The sequence below is a fragment of the Solenopsis invicta genome, chromosome 2, assembly GCF_016802725.1.
Source record: "Solenopsis invicta isolate M01_SB chromosome 2, UNIL_Sinv_3.0, whole genome shotgun sequence".
Classification (NCBI taxonomy): domain Eukaryota; kingdom Metazoa; phylum Arthropoda; class Insecta; order Hymenoptera; family Formicidae; genus Solenopsis; species Solenopsis invicta.
In genome coordinates, this window is record NC_052665.1 from 5,224,560 (window position 1) to 5,237,913 (window position 13,354).

The window sequence follows — 13,354 nt, forward strand, 5'->3', positions numbered from 1 at the left end:
GGGTGTTATTTAAAAACATATTGTATTAATGTACATTTTTTTTAAAGTAAGATAAAAAATATTTTCAAATAAAAGATATTAAAGAAAATTAAAAAAATGTTAGAATAAAATTTCAAAATAGTAAAGAAAATTGAAATTGAAAAAATATTTTGCACCCAATCTTACAAAAAATTGTGCCAACTGACAATGAGAATAAAAAAATTATGCGCAAAAATTTTTCTCTCGCATATTTCAATATCCAACAAAGTAAAAAATCCAATAAGTATAAAATACAACAATTCAATTTACGCTTTATTTATATTTCCACAAAAATTGTCTTTTATTACAAAAGACATTCATTTATTTATAACTGAGATGGCGCGTGGGATACATACACACGAGATTTTCGTCTACATATAAAATCACGCAGTATTATGTTACGCAATATTATGTACAAATGCGAAATTTGTAAAATAATATTAATCTAATGACAATTAATGTAAGCTATTTTTACGACTAAATTGTTGTTCTTTTATTATAACAATTTTATTAAATCGTTGCTTTCTCTTTATTTATGATTATAGGGATATCGATCTTTTACAAGATCGAAGATAAAATTAATTTTTACGTTAAATTTATAATATTGCAATTAATGTGAGAAACGAACGAGTTCATTATTTCGAGATACTTTCGAGGTATGTCGAAATACTTTAAAGATAGATTTAAATTGTATAAACATTTAAAGTGTTTAGAAAAAAGCAAAACGTTAAAACGTTAAAATATGTTATATGTATCTTGCGCATTGCACTTAAGAACATTACATATAAATTTAACAATCAGTTTCTCCATTGCGTCAGTAAATTTGGGTGATAGCTTTATAATATTGAACTACGTCAATTACAAAAGTAGAAAAAGAATTAGCTATGCTAACAGCACTGTACGTGCATTAATTAGATGCTCTGATAATAACGGTGTGCTTTGGAATAAGCACTGGTTAAAATATTATTGAAGAATAGAGACGGAAAATTGCTCGGTAATAAATATTACTCCTGAAAATTATAGAATAGTTACTATCCTTCTAATTACAATAATCACATAAATGTTTTCATCCGAAATATATATGTATATTCTGTGATTATATTAAGGAAGTCATTTCTCTTTTTTTACGATATAAGATAAACTAGAGTAGGGTAAACTATATCATTATTGGCCACCTATGCAATATTCACTTTCATCATAGGATTCTCCATAAGTATCGTATCAAAAACAATATACATAATTGTACTCTAATGTTATTATAATTTAATTCTTATATATTCAAAATAAATAGAGAATTATCGCTTGAGTAGCTCTGTAAGTTGAATGGAACGTCAGTGATTAAAATAATTAAAATTATCTCTCAGCACGTATTAATTGCTGGTAATCTCGAGATGTACTATTTAAATTTTCTATAACATCAAACGTATCGTAATTAAACGATATTAACGCCTGAAAATATAAATTCCTAAATTGCTTCTAATAATGCAAGCAGCATACATACATAAATAAAATTATCTAATTCTCTGCAGATTATCACATTATGATTACCATGTATGCAATGGCCAATAACTCTATGATTTATCCTAACAACGAGCGGGACTAGCGCCGCCTTTATCGGGGCTTATGAATGGAATTTTCGTCGCAACATAATAATTGAGCAAGAGACAATAACGCTTTAGTGTCTAATATCAAAGTTCAAGTATCAATCTAATAATAAACAAACAATCATCTAGTTGGAGCTTCTATATATTTGTGTGATAAAAGAAGAGAAAGAAGAAAGAGCGAACAAACAAGATGGCACCCTGAATCAAAGAAGCACGGTTTGCGGGAACAATATCTAATTTGTCGTACAGTTCCTTACTACGTCGTACAAATTAAATCGACGTAACGCGCGCGATAGATGATTATGGGATTATGGAATGTACTTTCATCCTGAGCTATAAAAGTCTATGAATGAGAAGAGAGTATCTACACACAAGCGTTAGGAGTGAGATGACCTTGTATAGTCCTTTTTATTAATAGTCGAGACTCCCGCGGAGGAGGCGTTGACTTTGTAGGCATTGCTCTTCGTCTCGGAGGGATGCTTGTGAGTGCTCGTCGAAGATTTCCTAAGCGGTTTCTGAATTTGTGTCGTCGACAGTCCGCTCACCGGATACTTGTTCCTGCTGGACGTCGCGCCGTTGCTGTTCCGCGTACCGCTCTTCGTGGACGCAGTGGACGTTATCTCGCTGGGATGCTTCGGCAGAACAAAGGCCTTCGTCTGCTTCAACAGGTATTGATCGTTGCATAACGCGGAAATTAATGGTAAATCCAAATTCCGACTTTTCTCGCGAAGCGTTCGGATGTCCAACATATCATCGCCTTTTCCTTCGTTATTCTCTTCTATACCATTGCTGAGTTTTCTTAGTTTGTTCGTTGTCGCGGTGCTCGAGGAAGTTGCCGCTGAAGAAGACGATGGCAACGGTTGATTTTTTTCAAGATTCTAGAACAAATAGCATGCGTTAATATTACACATAAATTAAAATAATCCGTAATCTCCTCTTTCCAATTTTAATGAACCTTACGTATAATATATATCACATAAAAGGTTTGGCTTTTTTTTTATATTACCTGTATTTCGTAGGGCGGTGGTGGTGGCGGTGGCGGTAATCTGCGATGCTTGGACTGCGGTAGAGATTGTATCTTGCTTGTGAACAAGGTATCCAAGCACTTGAGAATGTTCTCGTCGCTCCTTGCCCGCGAGAATGCGTCCAATGTGTGAGGGTGAGTTGGCACAGGTGGCTCCCTTCTAAGACTCTGGCTGCCCGTTGAGGAACAAGTTGCACCGCTGTACAGCGAGCTAGTGCTGGCAGCGTAGTGACTGTTCAGATTGCTTTGAAGATAGTTTCCACCAGAACTGCCGGTATCACTGGAGCTTAGATTTTGGTTGGATGCGTATTTGGATTGCGAGGAAAAAGAGGAACCAGGAAGGTAAGGTGTGCTACGATACATCACCGAAGACTTGTTGAAGGATGGATACGGCGGCGGCGGATAAGCCGCCATCGCCGCCAAAAGGGAGCCTTGCTTGGCGTCGATGTACTCTTGCTTCGACACCGCAGGATCCTTGAGCGGAAACATAACATAATCGACGTCGGAACAAAGCTGTTGTTCGTACTGTTCTATTTGCGATCGAGAAACTTGACTCGTATAGACAGTCGCCAGACTTGACGCTGGTTGTTGCGTTGATGGCGGTGGCGGCGGCGGTGGCGGTTGCCGCGGATGTATTATCGGCGGTGGTGGTAGAGGAGGCGGTGGCGGTGGTGTTGTCAAATAGGGTAGAAGTACCGGACCGCCTCGGGAAGCGTGCACGTCCAGGTAATTGTTTGGGCCTACGACAAGAGCGGCGACCGGGGCATGCACGGGGGTAGGTTTCATTTTATCGCCTGGGTAAGTGGGCGGTTGGATTCTAGGCGGAGGTTTTGGTGCAATATTTCCAGCAATATCGTTACTGGTTTTTGTAACTCTGGAAACAGTGCCGATCGCTGATATATCAGGATAAGGAGGCGGGGGTGGTGGCGGTTCTCGCGGCGTTATTGCATCGTTTCGCGGTGGGGTGGGTGGTGGTATTTGAATCCTTTCTCGCGACGACGTGTAAGGAGGCGGTGGTGGCGGTGGATCGGTTCGTCTGGGCGGCAACGGGACGAAGTCACTGTAGGTCGTGTTGTACGGTGGTGGCGGAGGTGGTTGACGTTCCCGAGACAATTCTGGTATGCTAGATCTCTTCGAGACGTTAATCGTTGCGTAGTCGACGTTTTCTATCGGATACGGTGGTGGCGGTAATTGTCGATCACTGTCCGTTCTAGGTGGAGGCGGAGGGGGTGGTGGCATCGTCACGTAATCACAATCCGAGTCCATCGAATTGCTGATTGTCTTGCGCGGGGGATACCTGCCGACTATCAGGTCCGACAACTCGTCAGCCGACAACCGTGGCCTCGCGCTAGACGGATCGCTGCCGTCGCCTCGGAAGCTGCTTACGCTGAGTATACTATTGCTACGCGAGCGAGAATCCTCGAGCTGTCGATTCAGGGAGACAACGTCATCGTCGTTTTTACAAAGACTATATATCGGCTCCTGATCTTCTACTCCAACGTCCTCCGTATAAACGTCACTACTTTCGGATCTTAACCCACTGTGAATGGTGTAGAAACCGGACGTGATAGACGCTTCATCGGTGGTGGACTGAACGGAGCTCAAGGCGCAAACGTCGCTCGCCGCCGAGGACTCGTTGGTATCGCCCGTAGGAGAATACATATCGTCGCCGATCCTCTCATCTTGGATCTCACTGCTTCTCAGAGTGTACACGCCGCTAGTCTCGCTTGCAATGTCAGTACCTGAAAATCATTTAAAGATTTACGATTACACTACGTGACCACGCTTAATTCAAAAAAGTGAATAAAAAATAGTAGGATACCGGCATTTGTATTCTGTGCACGTACCATTACAATAGTAATGGTAATCGAGGGGATTTAGCAGAATACAGAGGGATAATTCGGTAATTTTCAAAAGATTTTATGGTACCTAGAACCTTGTCGAAGCCATTTTCTAAACCGAAGCTAATTTTTCTTTTCGCTCACCTGTGTATTTACCTGTCTTCTTACACCTGTCATAAATAGCACCCGGAAAGCTAGCTGTCTCCGTGGAGATCGCCGAATTTTGCGCCGTATGCGAGTAGCCTAGCTCCAAGCTGGAGGTCGCCGAGGTGCGGCGCATTCGCGACGGTCCGCCCGTGGATGTATTGACGACTACCACTGTGCTGCAACTGCTGCTGCACTGCGAGCCTTCAGCAGCGGTCGCAGCACTTGACGCGAGGCGCAACACCACCGACGTAGAAGTGGCGTCGGAGCTGTCGATTTCTGAAAATTGTTCCATTATTGTATTACTTTGTAGATCAGTAAAATCTTACTGATTTGCAGTGACATATTACTTATAACTGTGATTATTTATTTTTTTAGTGATTCCGATTAAAAAGAGTGTACTCTTACTGACCGAAATCAGCGTGTTATCACCGAATAATGTAGTTAATGTAGTTATAAGTATAGCACTGAAATCAGATTGTTCCCTGTTTTTCGGTGAGTAACGCACTAATTTTGAGATTAGACTACATTTTATCGCGATAGCGAGGAAGCGGTCAAGTCGATATAACATAATGGCATGTCACAGGTTTCTTCCATTTAAAGGAGGAAGATTACAATAAGGGGATGAGAAACTTTCGACTTGACTCGATATTAATAAAGCAAAGTTTCTATTATTGAGTAAGCTTACCATCAATAATAGAAACGGAAGAAGGTGACATAGAGTGATTGTCTGTATCCCCATTCGTGCCATTTAAAACCCTACTCTGGCCGTCCGAATAAGGTACCGTCTCGGTAAGACGTGGCAAACACTCGGTCGAAGCTGGTGCGGTATCAGGCTCATCTTCGCTATGCACCCGATCGCTGACAATACCCGACGTTGTGTTCGAGGATGTACTCGAGATGACGGAAATTCGTTGATCACCGCGCGCACCGCGCGCCGTTAAACTCAACTTACATCGTGTAGGGTACATGTAACAATCCCTCAAGACTTTCCGTTCTACAAACCGCATGTAATCTATTTTATTATTATAGTTCATCACATTTTCGAAGATTTATTTAATTTTTTTCACAGCGGTTTTAAGAAGGAATTGGGAAAAAGAATAAGAATGAAGATTAACAGAGGACAGAGAGAAGATACACATGTCATGAGTCATGACATGGCGGAGGAAAAGCAAGAGATGAAGTTGGAAAACAAAGAATAGGAAAGGAATATCATATAATACTTTAATAGTCTAAGAATTAATAAAGAACATAAAATTGAGCGATTAATTATTTAATCGTTCAAAACTGATAATCAATAGTGAATAAAAATACAAGGCAGGTTCACCTTCTTCTTCTCGTTTCATAGCTTCATTTACTCTAGGCGCTATAGCCATAGAGAACTGGTGGGTGTCGCGGCAAAGTCCCAAGAGGAGTTTGCTCTTGTCATCGCATCCGCTATAAAGGGTGAGTTTTTCCGGCTGAATAACCGCTCGGATTTCGAACTTTTTGCGCTGTTCAAAAAAATAGAAACAATTTTTTATTAATTTGTAATTATGCTTAAATAGTTTTCGATGAAGTATTTTGTTAATTTATACTATCAGACGCAAATAGTGGTGCAATCAATTTATCTTAATCAATTTATCTTAACGTGTATGAGAAAAGAATTTATATAATTTTTAGTATCTATGAAGTCGTGATTCAACAGCGAATGAAGGAAAGCTTCAACGATGATGATATCTCTTAACGCTTACATCGAAAGAGAGCTTGCCGATATTGTTCCAAGCGAAAACGCGGGGTGTCTCCTCCTCGGCGTAGATTCGCACTCCGCGAGCGCAAATTGCCAGGAGTATGCGCCCCGGCCCCGCCTCGTTCTTACTCCGGCGCAACCGGTACAGGTGAGCGTTGAGCGGCGCCTCCAACAGCACCGCCTCCCGGATATATTGCAGCTCTGCCTCCTCTCTGGAAAGCCCACTGTACTCTCTGTGCTGGGTTGCAAGCACGGCGAGCACGTTCGACTCGAGGCACATCTGAGAGCATTCGAGAAACACATTTAACCGTTTAAAGGACCATAATCGTAGTCCGAGGTGCAATCGTGCAAGAAGCACGTTCAACACATAGCTGCGTTTAAAGAGAAGTGCAATCGTATGTTGCGAATGTATTGCAGATGTGTCTATATGTCAAGAACGTGGTCATCAAGCATATATTTTTTTTATTACTTTACACATATAAAAGTATATTATCTACATATACATATTAATGTCAAAAAATAAATGTTCAAGATATCTCGTGTATAGGTAATTCAATCTTTGTATTTAAGAAAATTAAAAATCTCGAGAACTGGAAATCTCTAGCTTACATGGGGAGGAAGGTAATCCGTGGATTTGCAATAGCCGACAGATCCTGCATGCGGTCTGTGACGTTCTTCGGAATAATCGCCAAGGTCGGCTTGAAGGGCAAGCCCAGCGAGCACCAACAGCGGTGTGACGATAGAAGGTTCGTGAAGGGGATGGTGAGGATGGAGGCTCTCCACCCCGCCGCCATGCCTGACGACATTGTCACGCAGTTGCAGGTAATAATGGTGCCGTGACGTCTCATCGCTGAAACAACAACGCGATCATTCAAATATTTAGATGTATACAATTAATAACTAAAATATATATTTTAAGAAATCTTTTTTTTTTAAACGCACATTAAATAACGCATGTAAAAGTTTCTAAATTTGTAAGACACAAGTTTATGCAGAGAAGATTAAGAAAGTGAGAAAATCTTTAAGAAAACACTTTTAAAAATTAACTATTCAAAAACAGAGAGATAGGAAATTACTTGCTACCAAAATTGCTTGATTACGGCGTATAAATTTCTAATTGACATTATATAAGTGATGTAGAGCTTCTCCAACTGAACGAGACGCGGTCCGAATGAACTGAATGGGTTCTTAACTGAAATCAGAAGCATTGGCGAGAGAGAAGCCCGCGCGCCGCGCGCGCGGCCGGGCCTCGTAGCATCAGAAAAATTAAACCTTCGGGGCAAACGTGCGGTGAATCGTCAAATTCAATGTAAATCACAGGGTTTCGTGTGTCGAAATAAAAAGAACCACTGCGAATCGGTATAATTACCGAGGTGCTCCGGAGGATGCCTTCGTTTTAGGCGCACCGTCTATCTATCATGTGCTCCATATAATTACTTTATAATTACAAGAATAGGTAGCACTATACTCAGCTACCGGAGGAGAATCCGGATTTCGTTCCGCGAATAAAATCTTTTTCGTACGATAGTCCCCCGTAATTTTGCGTCTCGCTTTTTCCGCGTCCGCGTCCCCCGTCTTTTTCCCGGAGCGTCTCACCTCATCTTTCCATAGCGGGGCCTTTTAATCGCACGACACCGGCGGCGTCTTTTAAACACCGGAAACCAAAAAGGAACAAACAGTCGAACGCATTTTACATTTTGCAATGTCGGCAATTCGAATGGATGGCATATTCATTACGATTAATTCCGCGATCGAATTGGAGGATCGAAACGTTCCTCCTCGTTTCCTCTTCGAATGTGTCTGCGCCAACTGGTTTATATTATTATATTTTAATAATCTATAAAGGAATAAGTAGCTTGTTTCGAACAAAAAATTATTTTATTACGTGTATTACCTTAAGAGTAATGGCGTATCGACGTAGAAACGAACTCGAAAATATAGGACAAATATAGGACTCCCACTGCTATCCAAACCCTGGAAATAATATATGTTGTTAAGCAATGTCAGCTGTAAAAATTGTATACTATTTTATTTAACGATTATCAATTCGATCAACGATTAAAATTACACACTACTCTAATAATGATTATTACACGTTACAGATATCATGATTGCGGCTGCCCAAAAAGTGTTTGATCACGCAATATTTTTCCATTACGGAAATACTCGATAGAGATTCTGGTTCCTGAAGAAATTTGTGAATTGTCTAAACAACTCGAGGACGCAAACATTGTATCACTTACATCATCTAAGATATTATTAAGATGACCGTGAAGAGGAAGAGTTCTTAACGAACACTATAAAAGAATGAGTCCGCAGTTTCGCTCGGTTCGTTCATTGGTTGAAGAGAACTTGAGTTGGAAACTAGTTTCCGTGCGGTTCAGGTAGAAGGTAGAAGTAAATGAGGAATATAATTTTTGTATCACAAATAAATATCTACACGCGTAATGTAACTTATCGTTTCCTATAAAATAGACGATGGAATTTGTGTGAATTTGTTAATTGCAATCTCTTTTTATGTCGATTAACGACAGATAATCAGGTTCGCTACAAAATTATTGTTCAAATTAATTTTCTAACTAATGGAATTTCTAATATGATGTATTTTTCTCTTTTTGCTTCTACTCTTTTCGCTTATTCCTCCTTCATTTTTCCTCTGTTTCTAATTATGGTAAAACTGCGAGCAATAAATAAGTAGCTATACTTACATGTGTATGAGAGTTTCGCCAATTCTTTGGGGCGTATTTACTCAGCTTATTCTCAGGATCTACAAATAAGTACTCGCCGTCTGAAACGATAAAAATAATGTTTGTTTCAGCGCAAGAGCATTAAATCCCGCTTTAAAAATATTTCTAAATCCGAGATTGAATTTAAATCGACAGTAATTATGAATGAATTTATAATTTTAGGTGCTGACGTATCGCGCGTTGAATTTCGCGGAATAATTGAGCTTTCGTGCAACACGTATATACGCCTCTATAGTTTTCTTTGGTATGTTGTGTCCACGGAACTCGAAGATTCATTTCCTTCGCACGTTCTTTGGCACGATTGACAACGCGAGATGCCGATACTCCATAAACGAGTGAAACAATGAAAGAGGCCTGGCAAGAAGACGTTAGTGAATGAGAGGGCCTCAAACCTGTCCAGCCTACATGGTGCCAGACGCTCGAGCTCTTATGGCACGATAACGTGACATGTTTTTCACGCTGGAACCCGATTTGAAACCTCGAATGCTGATCGTGGAACCGTAACCAGAGTTCGGGCCCTCAAGGCGCAATCTGTGCAATCTACAATTCCCAATGCGACCGTCGTGCTGGCGAACTTGTTGAAGTCGCTGTTACATGCAAATGTAAAACACCGTTTTTCATGATCGAACAATAGTGCTCATGAATGTGGCATAGATTTGTCTTCGACAGTATATACCATCGGCATCCGAAATTGGTAACAAAAACTCTAACCAATGTTTCTTTTCTTCTCTCGTTCAACTTTCCATGTATTATTTGCTCTTAAGAACAAGGATTGTTATAAAATTCGTAATTGAGGTTTCGAATGCATTCTAAATTGTAATTAATATAAATTTAAATAACACGTAGAATGTTCATCCGCTGTTCATAAAAATTAACATTTCTTTAATTTTTTATATATAACTCCCTCTCCCCCCCCCCTCCTTTTCGCTCTCTTTCTCTCTTTATAATATATCAAATTACACGTAGAATTTTATCCCGTATTCTGTTGCAAATTATAGGTCGTCTAAAATGGACTTAAGCCGCTCCGGTATTCCTCTTTCGATACGCTCACTCTTTCCGTGGGGAAGAGAGCACCTGTGTTACCCGAGGTATAACCCGGCCATTACTGGGGAATGTTGCCCGAAGGCTAACCCTGGCCCTCGCGTAATAATCCATCGGGACTATAGGGCCCGTCGTATTCCTCTGGAGATATTCTTCGCAGTCACGGAGGGAACACAATCTCCTTCTTTCTTCATCTCGCTTGTATCCGATCGAGTCCTAGATTCAAGTTTTATTTCAGACTATCAAGTTTTGTTTCAGACTTTTGTCTATCCGGAGTCTATCTTAAGACAGATTCACGTTTGCTTCGCAAAGATAGAGACGTTTCGATTCTTTTTCATACAGAACCGTATATATTTCTTTTCATAAATCAATACCTTTCTCATTATTCTATAAATTAGTTCAATTTTTTTGTTGTTTATGGTATACTAAAAATCAATTGGTACAGAAAACTGTACATTCAATCGTTTCTGTTTTGATATAAAGCCTTCAAGATGTTGTTTGCCATACATAATTCTTGGCGCGAGATACGATCGTGCGTTTGTTTCTCAATAACTGCACGTCGCACTTTGTAGAGAGCATCGGAAAAGTCGGAAAGGAGCGTCTCCTGTGTCGCAACAAGAAAAGTTCAACGAGCCTTCCAACGAGACTTCTCTCATGAGCCCATCTGTTTCTTAGAAAGAAACAATACTTGTCCTTTTTTTTCCTCTCTTTCCACGTAAGTGTGGTGCAGCAATGCGCTATAATCATAATTACACTCGTAATCATCCTTGATTGCCTTGATCACCCAACAGTGAAAGAGGGGGAGCTCTAAGCTGCTCTTTTCTACCTTCGCACTCTCGTTAGCTTTCATGGTTTTGGTCTCCGTTCAAACACGTATTGCTGAACGTACAAAATCTATCAAAGATTAAAAGATTTCTTGCAAGGAATCTCGCAAACTTGTTCAGCCTGGTCTCAAATTTATACCCAAGATCTTTCCTTTTCATTACATAGAAATTTTGATAAATGAGAACTAGATAAGACGGAAGGAAAGAAGAAGAAAAATCGGAAAGACTCAACTGTTCAATTAAAAAAGCGTAATAAAGAGAAAGAGATACTAAGATTTTTTGAATCGGAGTCAGAGAATTTATCCTGGCTCTTAAACAACGTAATTGCAACTAAGACTGGTCAACTTCGATGGAGCGGGATAGAAAAAAGCACTGTGGAAAGAATAAAAAAAAAAAAAAAAAAACAAGAAAGAATAAGAGGAAAGCAGGTTTCTTCTCTGACGAAATCAAAGGGTTTCGCTGATGTTCGGCGTAGAAGGTGTTGCTCGCGGTGGCGCGGTTCGTCGGAGTAGGATGTGACATACGGTGTGGGGCGCGAGAAGGATACAAGAGGAGAAAGAGAGAGAGAGAGAGAAGAGACGTTGAGGCCGTTGAGGCCCTGTTGTGACGCGCAGCTTTAACCTCGCCGCGATATATATCCCTTGAACCTGCGCTGGAGCGTATTTTCTGCCGTCTCCCCTCCGCCAGGCTAGAACGGACCGACCCTTTCCGCCCCTCCTCCACCAACGTCGTGTGCCAACGATCCCTGTCCTCGGCGTCCTCCTTCCACATTCCTGTACGGCGGAGCCGTACGCTGCACCGGAGATGCTCGACTGGGAGATGGAATACGAGAGGCCTTATACAAATCATCGGGCTACCGTCTTACCCGGGGCCCCGTTCTCCCTTTTTTTCTGCTTCCCCTTTCCGCCCGGTTTTTTTTCTCTTTCCACTCTATCTGGTCGCTTCCTTTCTTTGGCGCTCGTCATTCTCTCCTCCGTCTTACGGCAACCCATTATCTCTCTCATTTATCGCATACCTCTCTCTATCTGTAGTATTTATCTATCTCTATTTCTTTTGTATATACACGTACTCGTTCCCCTTCTCAATTATTTGCACACTCTAATCTCTCATTCAACTGAAATTCATTGCGCATTGATGTCCAGACAGAAAATCTAATGTTTCCTCATTTTTCTTGTTATTTTTTCTTATTATTATTATTGTTATTATTAAATACTCGTGATATTAAGTTTGATCATCAAATTACGAAGAAAACGTGAATGCGCGAAAAAGAAGTCAAGAAGAAGTAAGATGAGAAGAAATATAGAAATCGCAGAACGGAAGAAACTAGAAGCAGAGAAACTTGAGCAAAAACCTAGAGACTGAAGCTCATTAAAAGATATGGGAAGCAAAAGTTGGGTCCTCGGTTTAGATCGCAAGACCCACCGCAAATCGTACAGGCCATAACGCGCATGCAGGGAGTGTGAGCTGCCTTTCTTCTTATACTTGTTTTTCAGGTGCATTTTTTCTTGTCATGCTATGGCTCGCGCGTCTCAAGACCTGCCAACTCAACCGAGTCCGATGATGGTGCCCCGCTGGAATGTAGAAGGGATGGGTGAGGTGGGATCTCGTAGGGCTCTTTGAGGACCCGGGAAGGCTTTATCCCATGGTGGGGGCCACCAGTCGGACCGGCTTGTCACGATTGGTGAGGGTAGCGATGAACGTGAGCCGTATGGTATGCAGAAAAACCCGACGATTAGTCAAGAGGCCTGGACATCTCGCTAGTTTAATGTTTTCGCGATTTCCCTATTTGCGTCACTTTCTTCCGTCACAGAAAATAAATCCGTAACGTAACGTAAGCATTGTTTACTTCTACGAACAGCCATTTGCAATGGAGCGCGCCATTGAAATTAAATTCTTTACTTTTGATTTCGTACTTTAAATTATGAAGCGTTATAATACAATCGAGAAGGGAAGTCAATTGACTTAATGAATTTATTTGATAAAATCATGAAATCACATCAGTTGTATTATCTATTTTTGGTATAAATGAATTGTTATCAAAAAGGTCAAATTCTTTTTAGATAAAATTAAATGATTGTTCTTACAAAAATCAATTTTTCTACTAATTTTATATATTAAGTAACAAGATTTATTCATGAACATATAAATTTTAGGATTTTGTTCTCCAAACAAAATTAACAATTACTTTTTTTCTATAATAACGAAAGTACAAAAATTTACAACTCACCGGACAATATTGCTAAACCGAAAAGTTCGCAATCTCGCATGCCCTCTTGGCTGAGCTGTGCGCATGTCTGCGTATAAACCTCCTTCACTCTTGACTTGGCCTGAAATAATAAAAAGGGCAAATTAACATTAGAATTTTTAGAAATAATTTCTGTA

General features: G+C 40.4%; 1 protein-coding gene and 3 long non-coding RNA genes across 5 annotated transcripts in view; 3 read left to right on the forward strand and 1 right to left on the reverse strand.

Moving 5' to 3' along the window:
* Nucleotides 1-265: 265 nt before the first annotated feature.
* LOC105199061 (protein expanded) overlaps nt 266-13,354 on the reverse strand; it is a 35,950-nt gene continuing 22,861 nt past the window's right edge. Inside the window, exons 4-13 of one of the 2 annotated variants that reach the window (XM_011165982.3) lie at nt 13,200-13,299; nt 9,069-9,148; nt 8,255-8,334; nt 6,970-7,210; nt 6,365-6,640; nt 5,959-6,124; nt 5,320-5,628; nt 4,644-4,910; nt 2,629-4,388; nt 266-2,500 (exon numbers count right to left, since the gene is read on the reverse strand). In XM_011165982.3, the coding sequence (XP_011164284.1) occupies nt 2,000-2,500; nt 2,629-4,388; nt 4,644-4,910; nt 5,320-5,628; nt 5,959-6,124; nt 6,365-6,640; nt 6,970-7,210; nt 8,255-8,334; nt 9,069-9,148; nt 13,200-13,299 (3,780 nt within the window). In that variant the 3' untranslated portion in view covers nt 266-1,999. Of the gene's footprint in view, nt 2,501-2,628; nt 4,389-4,631; nt 4,911-5,319; nt 5,629-5,958; nt 6,125-6,364; nt 6,641-6,969; nt 7,211-8,254; nt 8,335-9,068; nt 9,149-13,199; nt 13,300-13,354 lie in introns of both variants that reach the window. The other variant, XM_011165981.3, reaches the window with a different exon arrangement.
* LOC120357034 lies at nt 5,513-5,818 on the forward strand. The gene is made up of 2 exons (XR_005574221.1): nt 5,513-5,641; nt 5,704-5,818. It is a non-coding gene; the product is annotated as an uncharacterized LOC120357034 (long non-coding RNA).
* LOC120357032 lies at nt 5,938-7,050 on the forward strand. The gene is made up of 3 exons (XR_005574219.1): nt 5,938-6,077; nt 6,294-6,508; nt 6,931-7,050. It is a non-coding gene; the product is annotated as an uncharacterized LOC120357032 (long non-coding RNA).
* On the forward strand, nt 7,047-9,981 carry LOC120357033. The gene is made up of 2 exons (XR_005574220.1): nt 7,047-7,182; nt 8,463-9,981. It is a non-coding gene; the product is annotated as an uncharacterized LOC120357033 (long non-coding RNA).